Here is a 26,119-nt window from a genome sequence, read left to right as displayed (position 1 = left end):
TCAGAGCGCTTCCATCAGCAGTTTTTACTAAATCAAACAACCGGCTCGCTCTGAAATAACACAAAATTGCAGCAAATTTCCAAATCTGGTTTCTTCTTCTGGAGCGGGATGAGGATATTTTTGCGCTATTGCTTTTGTGGGGTTTACAGCTTTGTAAACCAAGGAGAGAGGGGAGGGGAAGACAGACAAGCCGTCTTCTAACCAGTACTTTTCTTCTTGTGAGCAGAAATCTTACTGGCTCATCTCTGCTGCATATACATCGTGCTGAGTTCCTAATGCTGCTGGCTATGGCTCTTGCTCTGTGGGTCTGCCAACAGATGCGGCTGTCGATCTGTTACCAGGTTTGGGAAGCACGAATGAGCTCTTAGCAAAGCTACAGCAAATTTAGGGGACCGGGGAGCTCAGTTTTGGCAACAATTACGTGTTGAGGCTCCGAGGTCAAAGTCCTGCAGTTTTACAACCCCAGCTCTGCAGAAGATGGTTCGAGGCACTGTCACTGTCATCAGTGTAGGAATATATGACCGTGTTTTGGGGAATGTAACTGGAGCGCCATCAGCAAAACCGTTTTGATCTCACCCAACTTGAAAGATCAATGTCGTTAGTTTTAAATGCTGAAAACAAAACTGGTGTTAATGCCCCATGCTTTCCCCTGGAGCTGTACTGCTGAGGTGGGACGTTCTTTGGCCTGAAATGAAAGAAGTCAGACTGTAAGTCACTTATGGGAAAAGGCTTCCTTTAGTTCGGAGGGTCTGAGCCTATGGAGTGCCATGGGGAAAGGAGGCTGTGTGCTGCCACCTCATACCTCCAACTTAGTTGTTGCTTTTTAAGGCTCTTTTATTTCAGGCATGGGTATTCTTGGGTTTCCTTTTGTGTAGATGTGAAAAGTCATTCATGTTTTGAGGGGAAAGGGATGGATTTTTAGCATTAAGCTATCGAGTATTTGTCATTCTAGCTCACATGGTACCCGGTTCACACCCATAAATTCTAAGTGATGTCTTCAAATGGAACACAAAGCCTGTCTCACCAGGTCAAGACGGTTTTATGTGTATTGCAGGTAGAAAGCAGACGCGGTAGGAGTGGATTGATCAACTGCAGCAGATCGGGTTTGCAGCATGCCTTGCATGTGAGATCCAAGCTTAAACTACAGAATTGTTGACAAAGTGGTTTGGATTCCAGCTGCACAAGATGCGGTTTAAATCTTCACACTCACATAGGAAATAACACGCCAGTAGGGACACATTAATTAGCACATCTTCTGTGGGAGCCTTCCAGACTGCAGACACTGTGGGGTGAGGCTACAATCAAAATCAGCTTCAATTTATAGCTTAATTTTACGCTTTCCATGAGCCTTTTAGTCCATCATTTGCAGTGAAACTGCCTGGGTAATGACCCAAGCGCACAATGAACCCCTCCATTTCCTCACCAGCCGCCCAAATCCAGTGCGGAACACTGAATCCTGAGCCCGATGCACCGGCACATTGCTTCTCTAGAGCAAGCAGTGTATTTTGTAGCTGGCAGTTCTGATGCTCATGTAGAAGGCGAGACGTCTGTTTGTAATACAGTACTTGAGTAGCTCACCTGAGGTAAGGAACATTGCAGGAGGGACCCCTTGGAATGCTTTGCTCTGGCTGCTGGAAACCCCTTGCCTCACATTCCTGCTGGGAAGGGATTGCAGTATGCACCTTCCACAGCTTGGCCAACTGTCCTAAATGCAAAGTTCCCTAGCATGGCTTCCCTTCGTCATATTTTGCTGGTAACAGTTAAGGGTCCATTTGGGAATCAAAAGGTTCTTTGTGGTGCTAAGAGGCATGGTTTAGTGGCGGACTTGGCAGTGCTGGGTCAGCCGTTGGATTTGATGATCTTAAGGGTCTTTTCCAACCTAAACGATTCTCTGATTCTGTTGTATGATTCTAAGATACAGTGTTTGATCTTGCTGAGCTGCTTGCATCATTTTTTCCTTCCTAGTAAGGCCTCCCTGACCTAGGAAGTGAAGTTTTGCAAGTACTTTAGGATGGACCAGCTCAGAGCTTTCAACAAACGAGTCGCAAAAACTGTACCATACTTACTGATATATGCATGACTGATTTGCAGTTTTACAACAGTATTGTTTCTTCTCTGGTTAGTAACTAGCATGCGGGTTGTACGTTTCTGTGATTATAGAGTAAAAGCTACATCCAGCCACTCTCATACCTTACTCATAGCTTGTTTCAAAAAGTAAAGAAAACTATAGCCTAGCACAAGGGAATAGATAGCAATCGCATTCTTCAGCCTACTGAGCACTGCTCCAGGGCAGAGGAAAGTAAAGTAGGACAGAATCTGCCCTTGGGATCTGCACGGGTATTCCACAGAGAGAGATGAACTGTCTGCTTGTGCAGTGAATTGGGTGTCGTCGTCAGTATATCACCAAAGGGAGGAGAGACTGGGAAGAAGATCCTGTCTCGCATGCAAAAGATTGGTCCTTTTCCTTGGAAGATGATAAGAAGAGTGTTAAGAGCTAACTGGCTAACATTTTCAGGAGTATTTCAAGCCTGGAACATACAATTTAATGCTCTGAATAATACTGGACACAGTGCTATAATTATATCTTTATCCCCAGAACTTCTATTAAGCTGATGAATATCTTCTTGCAAGCTGTCCATCCTCATTTTAGAGGGTTTGGGTGATAGCAAATATGTTTCCTCTCTGGATAAATTGCCATAAATTGCCTCCTTGTTAATTATGGGGTCTGTTGAAACTTTGTGTTTTATTTCTAATCTGAAGAGCTCTAGTTTTAACTTCCAACCATTTAATTGTATTATAGCATTTTCTGTTCTGTTCAAGAAGTATCTACCTGCAGATTGCTCTTCATCTTTTGAGTACATTGAGCAGAATGAGCTCATTAGGTCTCCCAGGAAGAGGTGTGCAGATGTCAACCCGTGCAGCGAGCACAGCACTGGATGCAGACCCTACTGTTCCACTGGTTTCAGCACATCACAGGGTGTTCCCTTGCATATGCACCAGGAAGTGGTGCTTGCTCCCCTTGGCTTTCCCGTAGGAGCTCAGATTCAGTCTCTTCCTAGTGCTCCTGGTAGCAGTTACAGAAGAGGCTGAGCTGGTCTATACTGGGGCACCAGGAAGTCACTGCAGTGGTGGCAGAGCGGGCAGGAGCATGGCCAGGTCTGTGCAGCATCACACCCAGCCCGGTTAGCCGTGCTGAGGTTTCCCTTTAGGGTTTCTACTGGGCTTTGCTTGCCTAAGCCCCTGCAATGTGTGGCCAAGGTACCTGCATTTGGGTTTTGCTGGTGGCAGTGGCTTGGCTGCTCCCAGCACTGTAGCGAGTAAAGTGGGAAGGAAGCAAGTGAGCTGCCAGATCACATCAAAACCACTGTGAATTTACGCGTTTACATTGCATGGGCTTAGATGTATGGGCTGTGTTCAAGTGGTCAGAGTACAGTAAGATCTGGAGTGCAGGGACTCGTGCCAGGCTGCTACACTCATCAGCTCAGTGCTGGTTATCCTTTACCTGGAGTGCTGATACGCATACTGCAAAGCTCTCTTCCCAATATATGCTTCAAATCTAAAATGAGCAATGGAATAGCCCCCCCAAATAGGGATACGTCATTCGGGAAGGCTGTATGCTGCGTCCAGCAAGGCACCAACCATGCTTTAATGACAGCTCAGGGTGACGTTACTGGCAGAGATGCAAGACCGTTGCATTTTGGGGTTTGAGCTCCATAGCCTCATTAGGAAATAAAGCATATGTGTGTCTTTCTGCCCTGGGATGTTTAAGTTAGCTGACTGTAGGCATGGTGATAGAGGCTGTAAAGGTTCAGAGAATTACCTTGATGGACTGATGGTGTCTTCCATTTTGACTGCATTCCAAGGCTCATTTTTCCTCAGAGGCGTTCATTGAAATTCTATGCGTGATTTGTTCCTCTGGTTGTTTAACAATGTCTCTCATGTTTGCCCTGATTTAAAAAACCCCCCTTTGTAGCAGAGATAACATAGAGCAGGTTGGTATAATTGCAGTAAAGAGGCCCTGGAGCTTGCAGTAATAGGGTGGTTCATCTGATGTGTGCTGCCATTAGGAAATAACCCACGTATGTATGTTCTCAGGGGACAGTAAAGAGGCTTTTAAGGATTACACTTTATGCAGTATGAAAGCTAATGAGCAAAAGAGCAAGTATGAAGCAAACTGTTGCTGCAGAAAGCATGGTGCCACTTCCTGTTCTCACTTGTTTCCTGACACCGGCGTCCAGCTCCAAAACATCCACCTCTGCCCAGCAATGCATGGCTTTTCATGCACTGTGGTCAGTTCCCAAGGCTGATGGCATGTCAAAAGCTTGGCAGAGCTGACTTGAAGATTGAAACTACTGTGTGTGGACAAGATTAATAATTCTGGGGGAACAGTGATTTCTTATGGGCTGTGCACTGAAAACTGTTCCCTGTGAGGGTGCTGAGGCGCTGGCACGGGGTGCCCAGAGAAGCTGTGGCTGCCCCATCCCTGGCAGTGCTCAAGGCCAGGTTGGACACAGGGGCTTGGAGCAAGCTGCTCCAGTGGAAGGGGTCCCTGCTCACTGCAGGGGTTGGAGCTGGAGGAGCTTTAAGGTCTCTTCCAACCCGAACCATTCTATGACACCATGATGACATTTCTATCACTGAAGTCATGGTAACGCAATCGTATTTACTAGAGGTAACAGAAGGACTTCTCTCTGATTGACTCTAGCAATGTCCTTCCTGTCCCTGCAGAGCACCCTGGGCCTGTGCATCACGGTCCAACTCTGTGAGCCCAGACCCGGTGTTTGATTGCATCCCCCAACTTAGCATCACTTGATCCGTGGCCCCCCATCAGCCCATTCCAACATCTGGGATTTACTTTGACAGCCGCATGTGACACAGGATGAATTATCTGTTGCTGCTTCTGCTGTCAGTTGACTCCTCTCTGCTTAAACTGTGTCTCGCAAATACCAGAATAGTAGTGCTAAATCTTTTATTCCTGTCCTTTCTCTCCCTCCCCCCCATAATTGGTGCACAGGAGCAGAAGAGGACTTGTAATTTTATTATTGCTGCATAAGCCTTCTGGAAACTCAGTTGCAGCACTTCTGATGTTGGTAATTTTTGTGACTAAAAAAGCTGCTGACACTGTGTTTGTGCATAGGAAAAGAGCAAATCTGAATGTATAATAATCTGGTGCATTTGGGAGATGTTTCATGCTATATCCCAGCCAAGTTAATCACTCATGGAATTAATTTATCTGTTTTGCTCAGTTGACCGGAGACATTAATCTCATATCCGAGGAAAAGAATCTTTAATGCCAAAAAATTGATCAGGGATGCCTGGCGTTTCTCTGGCATCAGGGAGATTCGGAAGGGAAGCTGTCAGTTGACAATGGGCTGGCAGAAACAGAGACATTCCTTACTTTATTTTTCTTACATAATGAAGAAATACCCAGGTGATGATTTCCAATTTGTGCAGTGTATTGGGCTGTGTACTGTAGTCATGAATGTCAATGGAGGGAACGTGACACACGTTTTTCATATAGCATAACACAGCATTGCTCCTTCCGATAATTCTTCTTTGCCAGAAATATGCTTGTTCTGAGACCATCGCCACAGGGTTAGCAGTGCGCTGCATTGCTGCATGTTGAAAAATACAAGTGCCAAAGGGCACAGGATGTCTTCGAGAGAAATTATTCATGGATTTGTAGTGCCTGAGGCTGGCTGCATTTTTCAAGGATGGAATCTTTTTCCCCCTTTTCCTTTTCCCTCTTTTCCTCTTCCCCTTTTCCTTTATTCCCTCTCCCTATTCCCCCTTTTCCTTTTCCCCCTTTCCCCCCTTCCCCTTTCCCCCCTTCCCCTTTTCCCCCTTTCACGACTTTGTCTGCAAAATCCCTCATCCCTAAGTAGCAGCATCCCCCAGCAGCCCACTTCCACCCAGCAAGGCTCATTCTCAGGCTAGAGAGCGTTGCTGCTGAGCCGCTCACTGCTCAAGCTTCATTTCCCATCCATGCTCCTGCCTCACCAGCACATCACCCTGCCCTCCACATCATCCACGCTTTGTCCATTTCTCAGTTAGTCCTAGAGGAGCCATGCGAGCAAAAACCCTGCAGTGTTGTGGTGACTTTGGACACAGAGGTTCAGGTTGAAGCAGAAGCATCAACTTCTCATCCCTGCGCAGTCGTTTGTGTGTCATCAGTGCTCCCACCAAGCCGTGGGGAGGACCAGACACTCCTCAATTGATGGTTTTCCTATTCTGCCAAACACAAAACTGGTAGGGTGGAAAATACTCTCTAATAGTGTAAAAAGCCCTTGCCAAATAAGAACCAATAAGTATACAGATGTTCTCCTTGATTAAACAGAGCCTTCTCTGTTTACATGATGCCAGGGAGCTGCGTTACCATAAAGCTAAGAGGGTAAGAGAAAAATCATGGCCTGAAAGAAGACTACCAGATTAAACTGTGAAGGCCAAATAAGCACTTATTTATTCCCCTTCCATTTTCACTTCCAGTAACGCTTCAATAGAAACAGAGCAACTTTCTGATGAATGCGGGGAGAAAGGATGGGATCACTTGCTGTTCCCTGGGACAGTTTTAATCTTGCCCCTCGAAGCAACAGGACGTTTGAAGATGCCTTATCTTCTTCCAGGTTACCAGCCTGTCCTGCCGAACCAGCAGCAGGGGTTCCAGGGTCTCATGGGAATGCAGCAGCCGCCCCAAAGCCAGAACCTGATGAATAATCAACAGGGAAATCAGGTGCAAGGCATGATGGTGCAGTATCCAGCCATGTCGTCTTATCAGGTACTCGGGGGCCCTAAAGGAAGACTGCTTTTCTTAGCGAGCGCCTAATTGAATCAAGCTTTCATATCACAGAATGGTCTTATTACTTCATTAGGGCAGTGTGTGGCAGGAGGCCTCTGGATAAATGGGTTTCTAACTGAAACTGGTTTCTTTGCTTCCTGGTTGTATATTCCTGCTCCTCCCGATGTTCATTCTGAGTTGGGAGTACTTCAACTGAACTGTTCCTTGCAGCCTGCAGTGCAGGTAGAGCGTCACAAAGGATGAAGGAGTTCTACTTCTTCCTGCAAAGAAAGTGAATTTAAAAGAAAGTAAAGACAAAGCATCGTTGTTGGGTTGGGGTTTTTGGTTGGGGGTTTTTTTTTTTGCCAGTGCAGCATTGTTTCTTGTAATGAAGCTGAAGGCTTTGCTCATCCAATAAAAACTACTCATCTGGGGCGAGTCCTGCCAAGGATCTCACCATCCCTCCCATAGCAAGCTGTAGCCAGATAGGATTCTGCTGTTTGGGGTTTGAGGGGAAGGAAGGCAGTGGCTTGATTTTTACCCAGACTTTATACCTGGTTTCTATGAGATACACCAAGAACCTCCTGACAGGGAGCCTGTGCTTGTTTCCTGCTGCTGCCTCTGGAAATTTAAGACTCTAAATGGCATCAAGTTCATTTGAACAGATTGCACTGGGTGAGCAGCCTTTCCCCCGGCTGCTCTGAAAACACTGCAGCCACCCAGGTGGAGATGGGGGAATTGCTCGTGGGTAAATTTTCCCCCTTGCATCTTCAGAATTGCCATGTTGAAAATGTGTTTTAAAGGTTGATGGCCAAGTTAAAGGGTTTAGACCTTTTAGATGGCCTGGATACAACAGGGTTGAGTGTTCTGCTTGATCCCAGAACTTCATAGTCAGCTACATCCTGACAGATCAGGTAGCAGAGGGATTTCTCCTGAGCCCTTCTCTAACACAGTCCTTGGGGTAAGAACAGTTCTGAGCAGCAGACAGTGACACTGTTTGGCAGAGCATCTTGTATACTCAAGCTAGAATGGAAGGTAGAAGGAAGCTTCTATGTCAGCTAGAAGGAAGGTAGGGAATACATGGGACCTACTTTAATTTGTTTAGTAATCACTCTTTTGTTTCCTACGTCTTTCCTTATTCCATATAGGTGCCAATGACCCAGGGTTCTCAAGGATTGCCGCAACAATCATACCAACAACCAATCATGCTACCTAATCAATCAGGTCAAGGAACACTTACAGCCACTGGAATGCCTGTCTACTGTAATGTCATACCTCCTGCCCCACAGAACAACCTACGGCTGATCGCCCCACACTGCCCCTCCAATAACGTTCCAGTTATTTCTGCCAGCTGCAGGACAAACTGTGCGAGCATTAACAGTGCAGGGTGGCAGGTCAAGTACTGACACTGGCTCCGTGTGGATATACGAGGATAGCGGTGCATTATCTGACTAATAACTCATGGCCTTCAAACGAAGAGGAACACAACAGGATAATCAGTTGAGGACAGAAGTACTGACTATGCTCAAGTGATTTGCTGCTGGAAAAGTCTGTAAAAAAACTAAAAATCAAATAAGTTTTGAAAAAAAAAAGACAAAAAAAAGATGTTTGCTGGTTAATGGTGCATATTTTTGTCATGTCTGCTAGGTATGCCTTTATAGCTTAGCTAGTGACATGAATTCATTGAGGTAAGATTTTTTCCTACCACTGAACACCACTGTGTAGATTGTAATATCCCCGATTCGGATTAGTTTTGTACTTTGTGTTGAGTTTGTGAAGCTAAAAGTATTTAAAAATATAAGAAAATCACATTGTACCAAAGCTGTAATGGAAATGGTAAAATAAAAGAAATTAAAAAAAAAAAAAAAATTACTGAATGGAAGGAATAATTTATATACACTATAGAGGTTTTTTTATGGATATATACTGTATTGTAGTGCTTAATCACAATAAAGCTATTTGACCTCATGGAGAAAGGTCATGTTTCTACCACCTGCTTGGTCTCCTCTCTGTTTCTCAGTGAGTGAACTTCCCTTTGGTTCTGCATTGTCTTGTTGATTAAGGCTTATTGGGCTGATCGGAGTTTGATGAGAGGGTGATGTACCTGCATCTCAGCATGCAGTACCATAAGAGCTAAGACCACTGCAGTGTAAACACTAAAACGTGTTCAGGGCAGGATGTACCAGATCATCTTCAGCTAAGTTTGTGCTTTTCCAATCCCTAGGACCTGTAATGTCACAAACACAATTCACCACTGCTACGAGCCTCTACTGAGTCATACCTCTTCAAGAGGCCATGCAACAGTTGTGTCTAAGACAAAGGACTGGCTGGAAGATCAGTTGCTATTGACATAGCAACCACAGTTCTCCTGCCATGTAGACATACTCAACCCAGTTATTGATACTCCAAGTATAAAGCCATTTTGCAGCAAAAAGATGGCTGCAAGTAGCTGGTCCATCATGTTCAAGTGGTGGGGATGAACAATGTCTCTTAAAACAAGCAGCGCAGTGGTTGGCCAGGAATTGTTAGAACTTTGTTTTTATTTCCTATGGCATTTCTCATTATTATGTCCATGTTCACTCCAATTCCCAGCCTGTGCTGATAAATTATTCTTCATTCATGAATGCTGCATGGAATTCCCCATTCCGCTTCAGTGATGGCAGCATCTGAGTCTCAAATGTGTTTACCAGGCAAAAACCTGTGTTGTTTTTTCACTTGAGCTGCGTTGTTTTAAACACCTTTCAAATACGAGTGGAGCACTACAGAACTGGGCAGATGCGTCATGAAAAAGCCTGAGATCCTTCTGTGTGTGAAATCTCTATGTGTTAGTGTAATTTTAGGTGCACCCAAGATGACAGCAGCCTGCAAAGCTGTTGATCGTTGTTCATCTGAATGTGAAACAGGTTTTACTTTACTTTTAAGATGGGTAGCTTTTCCATTACACACTTCTGCTGTTGAAGTGGAAGAGCTACTACCTATAATTAAACCAAACCTATTTCTTTGCAATGCAATGAACAGGTATCTTCCAGAGTTCAGTCTTTTTTATATATATGTGTCTCAAAGTATGGAATCCAGTGCTATGGGATTATAAGAAACACTGAATTTTATGTAGTGTAATCACATCATTTGCTAAGAGTCGAGAACGTGAGCGGGTAAGTAACACAATTCACTCCTCAATTAGATGTGCAAGGCTTTGGGAGAGCCTACTGATTTTCCTTTTATAAATGGAGGCACTGCATTTGAATTTTGCCTATGACCCTGATCTCCTGTTTCGGATGCGCTGCACTGTATGGCTTATTTCCTTTTAATGTTTTATATACTATGGAGGTTTCTGTCCTATAATGACACATCATGGGGTTGCTGCTGCCAAATGACTGACAGCTGATTGAACGGGTGTCCTTCTCCATGTAGGTTCCAGAGTCCAGCAGGAAGGACCTGCAGGTGACTTTGTGCAGGGCAGGTTGTGTGTAGCCAGGCTGAAGGAGAACGGAGGGAGGGCAACCTCTGTGAATGCAGTGTCTGGAGAGAAGAGACCCATTGCTAATCACTGTATTTATTTCCCATCTCTTCTCTGAAGCACTGCTGTTACCTTATTGATCTTCCTTCTTGTCAGAGAACGATGAGTGAATTCTGTGGTGAAAAAAATCTGCTCTCAGCATCATCAGTCGATGGCAAGCTGGGCTGTAGATGGTCTCAGTAGTGATGGGGAAGGGAGTCAAAGAGCAGAGCGTAGGAATCTTGCTCTTGTAAGGAGAGCATCTCCCTCCTTGCGTCCTCGTGCCACTCCTGGTCATGTCCCCTTGGCAAACAGCATATCCCATGACTGACCATGGTTTTGACAATGGTGATGGCCACAAGCTCCCATGACTTACCTGTCTCTGCACTTCAATGACCAGCTTGTGTAAAACCCATAGGTGGCTGTGGAAACAGGGATGCTGCTGACTGACATCTCAGCCTTGCGGCAGCAGCCCCTCCCTGCACATTAATGCACATGCTTGCTGAAATGAGACTTTTTAAGGTGAAATCGAGCAGTTTCAGGAGAAGGTCGCAGCCATCCACCCCAGCGTGGCCTACATCCTCTGATTGTCTCACTCTCCAAAGAGTTTGAATCTCCTTAGGCATATGAGGAAGCTGAATTTGATCTCCCTTAGCTGTGGAGGGTGCCCTAATTATTCAGGTATCATATACATGGGGGAGAATCTCACGTGGTGGTGCACAGATTTGCTTTGTGCTGAAGAATTTATACTGGAAGGCAATGAAGTAATTCTGTACGATATTTTCATGTCTTTCTCCTAACCTTTTTGTTCATTAATAGAAGTTTTCTGAGCTGGGTTGCTCGGTGGCCTTCTGCTCTTAAACCAGAGGTGTTTCAGCATTGTCAAAAGGTGAGGAGGAGGAGGAGTTAGAAAGAAGTGACCTGCAAATACACGTAGCAAAAACTGGTAGGTGAAGCTCAGCACACTGTTCTCAATGCTTTGAAATCCTTTATAGCACTCTCTGTAAGGGGAGAGCTCTCGCACTCACCTGGCCCAACTTAGTTCAAGCAACTTGGAAACAGGTCACCTTGGATCCAGAGTCCATCTCATAGCAGTGATGTACAGGACATGCTCCTCTCATTATTCTTCTCTGCTCTTCCCTTGGAACTGGGCAGGCTCAGCCCTGTTGCAGTGCTAGGGATTGTCTGCATTTTCCTTTTACCTGCTCCGTACTTGTTTTGGTAGTTGTATATTGCTTTCTCCTTTTCTGTATGCTCAACCTGATGGAAAGCTCTCCCAAGGCCACGCACAGACTTAATTTACCACTGCTCTTTTAAATTACATTGCACTTAGAAATGGAAGAGGCATATCCTGAATTAAGCTGCCTGCACCAGTTGACACTATCAGCCTTTTAGGTGGGTCTAATCCATTTGGGCTGTAATTTGCAGTGGCTGTACATCCTAATAGAACCCAGATGCCATTCGCTATTGTTTTGCCCTTTGTGCTGCCCGAGAAGGCAATGATTTCCTTCTAAAACTGCATTCCCTTATGTTTCTGCTTAGCTCTGTGTGAACAGCTTCCTTTACTGAAGGAACACTGCATGAATTATCCCAGCAGCAAGGAATGGAACTGCGTGGCGAGGCTGCAGCATGCCCAGAGCCTCTTGCGCTCTGCCCCATTAGCTGCTGTGCAGTGTGGCCCTGCCATAGCCATTGAGTGCTCCAGTGCCACTGTTCACTGGCATTCCCTAAAGTGATGCAAAACACACACTGGTCAGTGTCCTTTCAGCTCACAGGGCTGTTGAGCTATGGCACATGCTGCCTTTTTGGGCTATACAGCGATATCTCCGTCCATCCTTGGGTTTTTAAGGAATAATTTTGGAGGCTGCAGATTTAGGAAAGTAAGTCAAAACCTCTTTGCCTTTAATGCTGTGGATGCAGTTTAACAAAAGGCAGTGATGGAAAGGAAATGAGAAGACAATGTTATAGCAAAGAGATATGCCCCCCCCCCTCCTCAGTACAGAAATTGTCTCCACTGAACTCTACTGGATGCCTCCCAAGAGGAACACTTTAAAAGGGCCTCTTGGAGTGCTGTGTATCTTGAGATAAAAAGCAGACTTCACAGCTCCTAAGGCTACCTGGGGTTTTTAGCCCTGAGGGTGAATCATATGGGTGGGAATCAAGGCACTTGCCATACCCAGGTTTTGCTTGCAAGTTTATGCCAGATCATCCCCGCCATCATAAAAACCTGCTTTTATCTACATGGCAAACAGCCGAGCATGAAATGCTTTGGTAATAGGGATGCTGGGGAGGGACTCTTCGTCAGGGACTGCAGTGACAGGACAAGGGGTAACGGGTTCAAACTGAAACAGGGGAAGTTTAGATTGGATCTAAGGAGGAAATTCTTTCCTGTTAGGGTGGTGAGGCACTGGAATGGGCTGCCCAGGGAGGTTGTGAGTGCTCCATCCCTGGCAGTGTTCAAGGCCAGGTTGGATGAAGCCTTGGGTGGGATGGTTTAGTGTGAGGTGTCCCTGCCCATGGCAGGGGGGTTGGAACTGGATGATCTTGAGGTCCTTTCCAACCCTGACTGTTCTATGATTCTGTGATTCTATTTCTGCTGTTGTAGGTGTATGGTAGGAGAACCAAGTGAATTGGTAGTAGAACTGGAAGTTTTCTGCTTAGCTCCTGTTAACTTTGATGTCACCCGGATCAAATCTCATTGCAAGGTGGAACGTGGGGGAAAAGGGCTCCTGTGCATGCGCGTGTAAGAAAGAGCTTTCGTGCTTGTTCTTTCCTGAAGCATTTCATTTAAAAGCAAAGGGTTTGCAGAATCCCTTGTGAACCTGCGTTCTCGTGCTCCTGTTTTCCACACTCAGGGTTGCTGATTCATTGAAGGCATGATTAGTCATGGGATGTGCTGTCAGGAGGTGGGTGGTCACCGTACAGCCCTTTGATGTGCAAAACTTCATGCAGTTCTTTGCACAATAGATGGTCTTATCTAAGAACCAAGGAGGGGAAAAAGCCCTGATGTTGAGATTGAACTTTAAATGGTAAATCTGGACAAATTCTGCCTTTCAGATAAAAAAGCTCCTCAAATACATTAGGGGATATTTCCACAGGGAAGAGAAAACACATCACTGTCAGTGCCTCACACCGAGCCAGCCATTGTAAAGGCAAGGAGATCACACCTTTAAGTGCTGGATGTTTGTAAGCTTCCTATAAGCAGCAGTTTAGAGCAATGCACGCAAACGCTCTCCCTTAATCTCATTAGCAGGAAGCAAAACAGAGACCAGGGAGCATCCAGAATCAACCTGACCCGTATTTTCAGTGAGGGCCAAGGCCTGACCACCCTTAAGCTTGAGGTGAGATTTCTGTCCTGTGGAGCAAGCCAGAATGGGTTTGCATGGAGCTCACATGCGGCACTCGAACCAAGCTCCTGCTTGCATTAATGGCCACTCTTTCATTTTGTTTCATCTGTACAGATGAAACACACAGCGTGCTCTAATACAGAGCTGCTTCAGGCATCCACAGCCCTGCTTCCTACTGGGTGCATAAGCCTGTTGGGTACCGTATTCCCATGACTATGGGCTGTGCACAGCTTGACGCTTCTTTTATTGGCCTGGATATCAGGAAACCTCATGTCATGGGGCTCGCTGCCGTCTTCCACCAAGCTGAAATTAACAGGGAGTGTTTCAGAAACGACAAAGGGGTCCAAGTTGTACATAGGACACTCGGCTAAATCTGGATGCTTGGATAAATCTGGATCCTTCCTGCTGTCCCGGTGATGGAGAGGGAGGGGAAACGGTTTGGTTTAAGTATTTCTTGATTTTTATCTTCCCAGTCCGCTGGGCCTTGAGGATTATGTGTAGTTGGCGTGCGGTGGAAGGAGTTACTGCTGATGTGTGAATGAAGCTGGTGCAGACATCAGAGCTGTCACACAGCAGTGGAATGAGCTCAGGACAGGAAGCATTCAGAAAACACAGGGGAAAAAATTGATCTGAGAGTTGTTCTATTATTTATTCATGTGCTTCTCCGCTCCCCTGGACTGGGGTTGTGTTTGGTAGAGAGATGCTCTGTGGTGCAGGACTAGAAGCACGGCCCCTCTTGGCTTCAGAAATAGTCGGGGTTTGGATGAATGTCGTTTGGGGGATTTGGGAGTGGAAAAGCCAATTGTCTGAGCAGACGTGTGTGTCTGGTTGGCCAAAATGTCTGTGAGTGAGAGCAAGTAACAAATGGTGTTGAGTACAAGTGTGTAAATGGGAAGCTGCAGTTCTTCCAAACCCCTCACCCAGCAGAGGACCCTTCTGGTGTAACAGCGATTTAACCGTAATCGCATTGATGACAGCATCCATCCCATCAATAAAGCTTGTTTGTGTGAAACAAGGGGTGTGTTTTAACTCCAGGGGTACGAGTGGCTCTTCTAAAACACTTCTTGTGCGAAGAAATGCATCTGTATTTGTGAGAACCGAACAATCTGCATTCCAAAGCAACCGGAATACCTGCGAGCGAACGGAAATGCCAAGGTCTTTTTGCTCAGCTCTGCTGTGATGAGCTCTGTGGATGCTGCGAGGGCTAAAAGAGGAATTTCATTGCATCTTTTATCCCCTTCCTCACTGCATTGCTTGTTCCAGGTGAACAAGCCTGTATTGCTGGGAGCTGGAGCTAAAGGGGCTTTGAAACATGGTCCACAGAAAACAAATGACTTGAATACAGTAGGAGAGGTGTGATGGCAGCTGATTTGGGGAGCATGGGGGGAGGCTCAGGGCAGCTGAAATGCTGCTGCTTGCTCTGGGCATGTGGGATGAGGCCCTGGGGATGAGCATGGCAAAGTCTCTGAAGCTGCTGTCTAAAGCATGGAGCCTGCCATTGTGCTTGCTTGTGAAGGCACATGGGTGACCTGGTACCAGTGTGGCTTGGAAGTGAAGTCAGATCCTGACTGCTTGTTCTCAGTGCCTATTATGCCTCCTATGGACACTCTTGTGGTACTCTTTGTACAGCGGAAGCATGAAAAAGCCAGTGGTGGCCACACACAGGGTATGCCCTCCAGGGCAGCACTATGTATCAGATCAGTAAGAACAGGATTCCTAACACTCTGGCACCTTTAAGATCCAGAAGGGAGATGAAAGAGATGCTAATAACCACACTGTGGAACTGGGTCTGTGGGAGAGGACCGATCTTTTGAGCTCACACAGAAACACAGGCAGAAAAGACACCGTTAAAGATTCTCTACCTGTGCTACCGACAATGAGCGTTTCCCTTTGCTGCTGCTGATTTCGATAGAAGAACAGCTATTCTTCTCAGGTTTTCACAATGAAGACATATCCTTTACAGAGATCTGTAAGGATGCAATATTCTAGGGTGGAATGAATCGCTCCGAGCAAGTCCCCATTCCTCTCTCTGTTGACAATAGGGGAGCCAAGATAATTAGTGCAGCTTGACATCTAACTTCTAGGCAGTGAGAAGTGGGATAAATGATACCCAGGGCATAGAAATCATTCCAGGTAGACCAACGACAACCGCTGGATTGCCAGCACCCTGCACCCACTGTCATTAAAACACACACTTCTACCCCCTGATGTTTTACCAAAGTGGAGCACAGGCTCTTAAAAACGAATCAGCGCAGTGTGTCTCATGGGTAGTAGTTGGAGGAAAAGCCTGGAAGTCTGGGATGCTCTCTCACAGAGTGGCTTATTTCTATGGCTTACTAAGAGAGAGTAAGATCCTGAGCTGTGGGAAGACCAAGGGATGTGCTGGGATGTGATCTTTGCTGCTGACAGCTAACGGAGCGAGGGGTTTCAGTTCAGTGCACCGTGCCTGTGAATCCCAGAAAACCAAGGGTCGCAACCATTCTGTTTTTCACCCTGTTGCCCCCTGTATTTCTCCTCAACAGCCATTTGTCTGTGTGTGGCTGCTCAGCTGGTCCGCTTCAGAGTGAAATAGTGGCTGGCAGCTTGTAAGAGGATCTGGGTCCCACACCAGCCTATGAAGGGATTTAAAACCCTGACAGCAGAGCCCCACACTGTTGGTGGCTTCCAGATAGCAACAAATGTCATCTGGGGGCCCAACTGCCTCAACAGATGCACATTCCTGTCAGTCAGCTTTGGTTCACATCCACACTTAGCTTGCAAATAGCTCCTAATGCTGATGGCCCTAGACGCGCAGCTATGTGACCTTCTGGTCACTTGTGTGGACCGAGCCACCCTGGCATCTGCGAAGCTTGGAGCCACGATAAAGCAGGCATCCAGCTCCGTAATCTGCTGCGACACTTGAGCCTGCATTTGTCTCTTGCTTGCTTACAGCAGCCGAAGCAGGCATTAAGAGCCCCCTGTGCCTGTGGCACTGGAATCTGGAGGCATGCTTCAGCAGGCACCATTGCCTCCTCCCAGCCAAGGCTGGTAACTGCTGGGCAAAGCCCGGTGCTGAAGTAAGGTGAGGTGAGCAGTGTAAATGTTGCGCACACTCGGCTTTTAGAAGCAGCAGAGCCCTCTGGGGATGGGCAGAACAACTTTGCCAGCGTTGCTTTTCCAACCTCAGTCACAGCAGCACTGTTCTCCCCAGAGCTCCAGCAAGCAGGAGCGGTGTCCTCATGGGTCCAACTGAGGATGGCGACAAGGCAGGGCTGAGAGGCTTCTGCACGGGCAATCTGCTGGGCTTTGGTCATAGAATCATAGAACGGTTTGGGTTGGAAAGGACCTTAAATATCATCCAGTTCCAACCCCAATGCAATGAGCAGGGACACTTCAACTAGATCAGGCTGCTCAGAACAGCATCCAGCCTTGCACATCTTCAGGGATGGCAGCACACGTAAGACATTGCAAACACCATCACCGACAAGGACAAGTAAAAGTAATTAGTTAATTTAGTGTTGTACTTGAATGATTTGATTTATTCACTCGTTTTCTTTGTCTCCTTCTGATGTGTTTTCTCAGCTGTGCGTTTTCCTTAAAATGCCATTGGCCGTTGAACATCAATTAGAAGAGAAAGGCAGAGTTGTTTTTCAAGCACTATTGCCATCTCTGAATTTCTCTCTGAATTTTGTAGATTTTAAACTCAAGCTTTCCTAAGGTGTTTCGGTTTTGGTGGGGTTTTTTTTTCTTTTCTTTAAAACAAAATTTACAGCTACAAAATGTCTTGGAAATAGAATGTGGTATTAAAAGTATAAATCAGCCAACACAGTGGAAAACATATATCCCCCCGGACAGAAGTTATCTTACATGTTGTTGGCACTCAGGCTACCTAATATGCCTTTGGTTAAAATACATGACATACCAGATGTGACTTCAGTTGGTGTGTCCCCTTGAAAGAGCAGCGTGGTTGGATGTGTGCGGTTGTGCTGTCCATTGCAAAACATAGGCAAGAAAACTAGGGGCTGGATTTCCAAAGTCCTTACAATTCCCTGTTTTACACAAAGTGATGCCAGTGTGAGCTGCAGCTGTGAACTTGCATTAAGGCACCACTGGTTTGCACATCTGTGGCCATCTTTGGGCACAGATTTGACTCCCTGTGTGCGCTGGAAATAGCAATAGTGGCACGGACATGCAGGGGAATGAGGATAGCTTTGGATGCTGATGATGTGGAGCTTCATAACTGAAATCTGGTTTTTGCCTGCTAATTCTTGCTCTCTTTTACTAAAAGTCTTAAAATTTCTACCCTCTTTCAGGGAAGTGCTGATTATCCAGCAAAACCTCTTCAATAGCACCGAACTCTTGATAATAATGTTCCCCAGATGTTTCATTGTACACTCCCTGTGGAAGGAGGCAAGCCTCATCATTTCTTAGCAGATGGAGCCACTTGGGTGAAGGGGTTTGACCAAGATCTGGCAGCAAGTTGGCAGGCAACAAAATAAAACAGAGAACAAAAAGAGTGCAAGAGTGCAAGAGAACTATGAAGTTCCTCCATGTTAAGGCTAGGAGACATCAGCGTGGTAATGCTCAAGGCTATGACGAATTCCTCATCCCCAGTGTTGCAAAGGAGGGTGCAGGATGAATCCCAGAGATAGGATTCATGCCTTGCTCATTCAGAGCAGCTTAACTTCAAAGGCACAGAGCTCTACCCCTTCCTTCTCTTACCGTACTTCTTTTCTCAATTCATTTTTTCTCCTAAGAGGTAGATAACAGGGTCGTTGATATGTTGGCAACAGGAGAAATTCGACTTGGGTAGCTTATAGGGCCTGACTTTTCAAGATGTCAGGTTTTATATATATGTATATGTCGTGGTTGAAGCTCAGTCAGCCACGCAGCCGCTCGCTCACTCCCCCACTTCCTGCCCCCAGCTCCCAGGGGGATGGGGAGGAGAAGGGAAAGGATGTGACTCCCATGGGTTGAGATAAGAGCAGCCCAGTAACTAAGGTATAACACAAACCACTGCTGCTGCCACCAATGGTAATAATGATAAGGGAAATAACAAGGGGAGAGAGAATACAACCGCTCACCACCCGCCAACCGATACCCAGCCCGACCGAGCAGGGATCTAACCCTTCTGGGTAACTGCTCCCAGTTTCTATACTGGGCATGACGTGCTGTGGTATGGAATACCTCTTTGGCTAGCTTGGGTCAGGGGTCCTGTCTCTGCTTCCTCCCGGAGACTCACAAAGTCCTTGGTCAGAGTGAACATCACTGAGCAGCAACTGAAACCATCGGTGTTATCAGCGTTGTTCTCAGGCTGAAAGTCAAAACCACAGCACTGCACCAGCTACTGAGAAGGAGAAAAATGACTGCTCCTGCTGAACCCAGGACAGTATCCACCCCTTATTCCATACCATTCACGTCATGCTCAGATCTCACATTTTTCAATATACCATCACTCTTGTCACAACCCAGGACAATATAGACAGATATAGCTATAGATATATACATAGACACTTGTTCCTTTGGTTATCTCTGAAATAAAGTTGTCTAAAGTTAGGAATGTAGTAAGGCTTGAGAGAGCTGAGAAAGCTCAAAAAAGATGGACAGACGTGATTTTCTTAACTATCATAGCTCTGGTGAAATAAATCAAACACAGCTTTAAAACTTCCCTGCTTGAACTTCTCTTCCCCTTCCCTCTCCCTGGGGTTTCTGTTTTAGAGCTCTTGAACTGATTTGTTGAGACAGATCAAAGTATAAAGTATTTCTCAGCTGGTCTTATTTCTCTCACTGAATCACAGTGGCAGGAGACAGGCAGCTCATTACAACTGGGAGAGAGCTCCTGTGGAACCAGCTTCATTACAGCTGGTAAGAAAAGATTCTGCAGGAGCCATAGTTCAGCCTCACCATCACAGCAATAAACTATTTTAGAGTGAATAAGTAATGTCACACTGTTTCTCATTAGGGTATGAGGCTGAGTGTTAATATGATGTTAAATACATCTGAGCAGTACTGTTTCTGCCTGGTGCTGTGAAGCCTTTGAAGTACATCTTGGGTTTGCCCGATTTCAAGCATGTTTCCCCTGTGCTTGTTCCTTTGCTTCCCTCTTCAACGGTGTGTCAGTGAACACAGAGGATGAGGAGGGGGTTATGCACCTCAGCAGCTTGTGAGCCTTCTCCAGGTGCTGATGGATTGGTAAGGCACCAGGTAGTATTGAGTCCAGGTATGTTTTCAGGGCGGATGAGCACCGTTATCCGGACCCAGCTGTGGCTCCTTGTGGCTCCTTAGCTTTTCCAAGTGTGCATCACAGTATAAACCAAGAAACAGCACCGGCAGAATCCAGCCCTGTTGGCTGTGACCTTCAGACTGAGATCAGCTCAGACCCAGGCAGGTCAGGAGGTTGCCTCTTGCTGCAGACCATGTGTATGGGTGGTCTTTTCACCAGCTCCTGTCAGCCAAGGGGCAGAACAAGCTTTCTGCCTCTGCTCCCTGCCCTTCTTCTTCCCCCAGCACAAGCCCTTAGCAGTCCCAAAACCAGGAATAAAACCCAAACCCACATTGTTTTAAGCAGGGTCAATGCCATGGTTTGCTCACAACTATACATGCTTTATGGATAAGGCAGTGGAAATGATGGCTCCATTCAGCAGCAGAGCTGGTCTGTGAAATTATCCCCTTGGAGAATTTGAATCTCAAAGAAGTGGAAAGAGGAGAAGAAATGACCCGAGGGAAATGAGCCAGCTAAGGGCACCGTTCAGTGGCAGCGATAAGAACAGATTTCAGGTCTCCTGACTCACAGAGGCATGCAAGAGGGCTCGTTGTGATTTCCTGTATGCCAGTGTCACTCTTTTGTAGCTCATTCATCTCGACTTCCCACCATGCTCCCACATGGACACATACATCGAGGTTGTCTGTGGGGCCTGTGACCAAGGTCCACGTCCCTGTGGGTGCATTTTATGCATGTGTAATAGCTAAACGCGTATAAAAGCATCAAGATGATCAGTGGTATTTTGTGCAAATACAAAGCTAAGCATGAAAACAGAGGAAATATAGCTTAAAGGGGACCTTCTGTGTCAAGGAATCCTGTCCAAAGCACTGTGCCACCCTGTTGCTTTCATCCAGGGATGACAATAAAACCGTACAGACATTCTGTCCCCATGCCCCTGTGTGCATGGTTTGGAGCCATGCCCACCCAGTGCTTAGAGACCATCTAATCTCCAAACATCTGGCTAGATTTTCTGAGGTGACTGTAGCATAGAGATTTGATCTGATATTAAACACAGATGGTGGGGCCTCTGTAGCAACAGGAGTTGATCCAAAGCTCTGTTTTCCCGACTGTGTTTCATAGTTGGTGTTCAGCTACCCGGAGAACACCCTTTTAAGCAATTGAGCAGGCAGCTTGATGCTTGAAAAGCTGTATCAGGAGCATGGACCCACTTTGTGCATCCTATCACCGGGATCTTCTACAAGAGGCTGAGGCAGGGAACCAGGGTTTAACTAGCAGCAAATGTGCCAGTGTCCCCACATGCTGCCTCTCTGTTCTTACAGGAACACTCCCAAATCAGAAAGAGATGGGGAAGCATCGTAGTCGATTGTTATGCTTTTGCTCATGAACTAAATCTTTGAACAGATGCACCTCAGAGGAACACTAACAAGCACAAAGTCTCTATTCCACAAACATCCTTCAGTTTTGCTATTGTTTCAGGGGGACTTGGGCTTGACACTCTCTGATTAAGGCTTGACTTTGCTAGGCAGCAGCTGCAGGTTGCTTACAGCCATTGGTGATGCTGATGGGGCAGCTGTGTATAATTGCTCTTCCTGTTAGCTTAGGTCTTTTCCTCCAGAAGGAAGCAAAATGGTGGGCTGAGTAAAGAGGTAAGAGTCCTGGTTCTAGTTATTGTGTCCGGTAATTCTGGTATCTGAGAAATGATGGTTTGGGGTTGGTTTGCATGTTGGTACAGCAGTGATAAGCTTTTCCTGCTGTAGTAAGCAGGGGTACTGCGTTAATGAATCGATTCCTATTGTGACATAAATGCTTTTAAGGTGATAATGTGGGTTCTGGGAGGTCGGGTTGTGAGCAGTGGTGCAAAGTTCCTGTGTGGTCCAAAGCTTTTCCTTGCATTACCCTGAATTTGGGTCCCTGCCTTTTTCTCCTCGTTCACTGGTCCTCCTGTTACAGGTCTTACGAGACTTCACTACAGAGTATTGCTCTAATGCTACTGCTGTGTAGCCTGAGTCTCTGGTCAACCCCATCTCTGCAGTCCCTGAGCTATTCCACACTCGGGTTCACACCCTGCTTAATTGCTCTTGTTTAGTTTGGCTCAGTCCAGCTGCTGGGCAGAGCAATCAGCTGCAAAGGGTTGCTGCTGTGTGCAATCAGTGGTAGATGCTCTGCAGCTGTGATGGACTGGTGGGCTTGCCCTCACAGAAGTGCCCTTGCAGGTATTCCTGTAGAATGGGTGCTAAATAGGACCCATGACTATCTCAGCAGTGGAAATCCTTAACATGAGTACACACATTGCCATTTTTAGGAGTGTCCTAGCAATAATGACCAGTGAAAACCTGATAGGAGCCCTTTTGCAAGCAATATTTGTTGTTCACCTGCAGTGCTCTAAAGTTCTCTGTTTGCTGGCTCCCCACAGACCTTTAAGGAATTTGTGTGTGTTTGCTTCTCTCTCTTTTTTAATCTTCTGAATGCTGGGCCTCCTTAGCTTTTCACTATAGGGAATAGCTAAAGTAGAAGCAGAGTCGTCTCTTTTAAGCACATGGCTGTGCTTTTTTTACTCCCTCCTAGCAGAGAGGACATTAGCAAAGGATATAAAAAGAACTTGAAAAGCGGCTGTGTGCATTAGATTGCATCAATGATTACAGAATTGAGACTGCAGATCTATATTCACTTATACGTACTGCACGCACACTGTTGTGGCATGGGCTTGTGTGTTCTTCTGCCGTGCATTTATGAGTTATGCAAGTCCTGCCTGTTTCACTGTACCTTACAGGCACCCTGAACAAACAGATCAGGAGGTATTCTGGCACTGCTTCAGATAACATTGTCTTTTCTTTCTAATGCTGCAGCTAGTAATTTCTTTACACAGTGGAAAACCCTGTCGCTCCAGTGGGAGGTTGAGAGCATGCAGTTCCCTGTCTAGGAATAACTTCCGGAGGCTCCTTCCCTGTTTATTTCTGGGCTGTTTCAGAAGGCTTTTTTAAACCATACAAAGTGAAGCTGTGGGATTCTTTGCCCCATGCTGCCACTGCTGACCACGACTTATAGGCAAGCTCCAGGAAGAAAGATTGGATAATATGTAGAGAAAGGCATTGTCTCTGGTTCTAAAAGTCCTCTGAGCCTTAAATCCTGGAAAAGTATTGTGGGGAAGGCACAGGAAATGCTTTCCCAGCCTTGTACTCATCCTAAAGTGCTTTTATCATGCTCAGAGGTGGAACCGAGTGCTGGATTGACTTTGCTCTGATTCAATACAGCCTGTGCTCTCCTTCGGTCTCAGCAGGTACCAGGTTATTGTTTAACTGGCAGTAAGGCCTTCTAGGTGAGCTAACGTGATATGAATCTTGATGTGTACCCCTTTTTGCTGGTGTATAATTGTAAGACTTTATCAATGTCATCTTCTGTGCCTGTAGGGCACCCAGTGAAACACGGGAAACCCATTTCTGATACAGCCCTCTCAAAAATTATTATTTACACCTTTATGAACCTGAAAATGCCTCTCCCAATAATACAGAATATCTTGTTTAGCTAAAACAGCCATATGGGTGGCTAACAGCTTCCCACATCCAGACTGATTAAGGTGGCAGCTGATAAAACAGGATTTGACCTATTTCAGACCTCATTGAATTTTTGCCCTGGGTAGCAAGAGAAGTAATTTAGTTTAAATCATATTGCTTTTTCTTTTCAACTCCACTCCTAGCCCTTATGTTCTACCCAAATCAATAAGAGGGAGAGTCTCTAAACAAGATCCTGTTAAAGCAGTGACCTTAAACTTCAGGTGAGTTTAATAAGTCAAACAATTGTGTTTCTGAGGTGCTTTGCCCTGTGCGTAGACCACAGGCAGATGCAGTTAGCATTGGGTTCAAAGACTTTCCTCTTTGGTATCAGCAGCAACCTGAGTTATCTTTATACTGATATGCAGGGACTTTGTCATCTTGCAGGCTTATCTTAAAGCATTCAGAAAGTGGTTTATGTCATTAAGTCATATTGAACTTCTGCTGTGCCTGAAGTACATCCAGTTCCAGACTTCCCAACAGTCTATCTGCTAGTTCACAAGTACCAGTTCATCAGAGGTTGAACTAAGTTTCAGTTTGGAAAATATAGAACAAATAAACCCCCCGAATAAGCAGAACCACCACCCAACCTAGGAAAACAGGGGAGTAAAAACCACCCGTTGAATTTCACCTTCAGATACGTTTGGCCTAGAAGCTACAAACTGGGGGGTTCTAATAGAGGAAGTTGAAACCATAGTGTTGTACTTTGCGGTTTTGAATTGAGGACTTTGGTGATGGGGTTGCTGGTTTTGGGGTCGTTCCTCTTGTTATGGCTTTTTTCTCTTTTATCATTAAAACCAGGGGGTTTGTGGAGCAGAGGCAATACAGAGATCCTGCAGTTCCTTGTATAAGGTAGAACTGTATTTCTGCCTGGGTAAAAGAGGTAGCCATCTAGGACCCCAGAAGAGGATGTTACCAAGACGAAGGGCCTGCGAGTGGTTATTTTCTAAGGGTAAGTCTCCTTTTTGCAAGAGAAGCAGAGTGCAGATGGAGCATGGATACAACGCATGGCAGGGACATGAAGGGAAGAAAGACTGGAGAAGGGTGGGGAGTATGTGCTGGACATGATTACACCCCAGCCTCCTTCCTTCACCAGGAAATCTGCATCTGGGCGTTGAATTCAAGGAGAAACTCTTCTGTTCGTTGTGATTGCTGTAAAGCAAGGCCTACCTGGGATGTTTTGCCTTCACAAGGCTCGCTGGGGTCCTTCTGCTTGTACCTTTGCATGGCAGGGGAGAACTGGGCTCCTTTTCATACAACTGTCCTATGAGAACTATTGTTTCCTGTAAATCATCCATGTTATGACCTTAGGTATTCTATATGGTAGTCATAAAGCAGAAAATCATAATCTTTCTTATCCAACTGTCTGCCTTGTAGAAAATGAGTGTCTGTAATTGGGCATGAAGTATTTCAAATTGGGCCATCAAACAGCCTGCATCTGTTGTTCTCCTTATTATTATTCATTACACAATCACAGCCACTGATGTTGTGTTTCCATTAATTTTTCTATTAACTTTTCCCCATCAATGTGATTAAAGATTCATTAATCCGAAGCAGAGTAAAACAACCTGCCGCCACCCCCCAAACCTGGAGATCAGATCAAAGCTGTGCTGAGTGTGACATTAGGCAAAAACTGATTCAGCCTTTTAAAAAACGAGGTATCTCTGAAAACAGGTATGTTAGCAGAGGATTAGCTGTTCAAATGGTCAAGTCAAACAAGGCATAATCAGGGCTAACTTTACACCTCCTCCTCGTTTCACTTCTCCCATCTGTGATTTCACCACCCTTTAGATGGGAGCTTAACTTAGTACCAATTATCTTGTACCAATTATCTGTATTTAATTTGGCCATGTAATTGGCAGGCGCTTCCAACTTGGCTAATTTTTTATATGCTATGTATTTAATGGAGCTGAAGGATTTTTCATTCCCTCTTGTTATAGCCCTTTAAGAAATACGTGTGCTCTCCTGCCTCCTCTCTCTTTCTGACTGTAATGAGCCATGTTGCCTTAAGTTGGAAAAGTACTGTTTCTAGCAGCTTGTGAAGAATGGGGAATGATGGCAATGGAAGTCAGAATGCCTCTAGGCGTGGTGTGTTTGGGTGCATTTAGCAAATGCAAATTGGTGACCGGAGTTTCTGCAGTATTTTGCTGTATAAAACCCAGGCATGACTATTTCCTTAATATACAAGCCTTTTTTCTTCCAAATAACCTGCTTGTGACTACTCTCATGTTAAGCCACTGACAGAAGGGAGTACAGCATAATCGGGCATGGAAAGAGACTCATGTTTAAACCTGCTTTTCCCAAAATCTTCCATATTTTTTCCAAGCTAATTTCAACTTGGTGCTTTTAGAGAATCAGTGCAAGGATTCCTATATGTTAATGTACTTTGACTGAGGGCTTCCTGGTGCTTGCTGCGCTCCTCCTGTGCTTCAAGAGCAGGTTCTCTTAGGTTACATGCTCGCTGTCATTGGCAGCAAAGGTAGCACTGATCATCACCTCCCCAGTGGGAATTAGTTTTCCTCACAGTAGCCAGTGTTTAGGTTTTGATTTAACGAAGTGTCGTGGTTTAAGCCCAGCCGGTAACTCAGAACCATGCAGCTGCTCGCTCACTCCCCCCCTTTCTTCCCCCCACTCCCGAAGGGATGAGGAGGAGAATGGAAAGAATGTGACTCCCACGGGTTGAGATAAGAGCAGCCCAGTAACTAAGGTATAACACAAACCACTGCTGCTGCCACCAGTGATAATAATGAT

The 26,119-nt window shown here is 45.7% G+C and overlaps 1 protein-coding gene and 1 long non-coding RNA gene across 4 annotated transcripts in view; both read left to right on the top strand.

The window, feature by feature from the left end:
- ARPP21 (cAMP regulated phosphoprotein 21) overlaps window positions 1-8,644 on the top strand; it is a 422,740-nt gene extending 414,096 nt beyond the window's left edge. For all 3 annotated transcript variants that reach the window (XM_065665400.1, XM_065665399.1, XM_065665398.1), the window contains 2 exons: window positions 6,624-6,775; window positions 7,924-8,644. In XM_065665400.1, coding sequence (XP_065521472.1) covers window positions 6,624-6,775; window positions 7,924-8,181 — 410 coding nt within the window. In that variant the 3' untranslated portion in view covers window positions 8,182-8,644. The remainder of the gene's footprint in view (window positions 1-6,623; window positions 6,776-7,923) is intronic.
- A 12,791-nt stretch (window positions 8,645-21,435) lies between these two features.
- On the top strand, window positions 21,436-25,387 carry LOC136009085 (uncharacterized). The gene is made up of 4 exons (XR_010610317.1): window positions 21,436-21,466; window positions 23,515-23,592; window positions 24,170-24,320; window positions 24,465-25,387. It is a non-coding gene; the product is annotated as an uncharacterized LOC136009085 (long non-coding RNA).
- The last annotated feature ends 732 nt before the right edge of the window (window positions 25,388-26,119 follow it).

The sequence above is a fragment of the Lathamus discolor genome, chromosome 2 (assembly GCF_037157495.1).
Source record: "Lathamus discolor isolate bLatDis1 chromosome 2, bLatDis1.hap1, whole genome shotgun sequence".
Classification (NCBI taxonomy): domain Eukaryota; kingdom Metazoa; phylum Chordata; class Aves; order Psittaciformes; family Psittacidae; genus Lathamus; species Lathamus discolor.
This window is presented reverse-complemented; position numbering and strand designations above follow the sequence as displayed.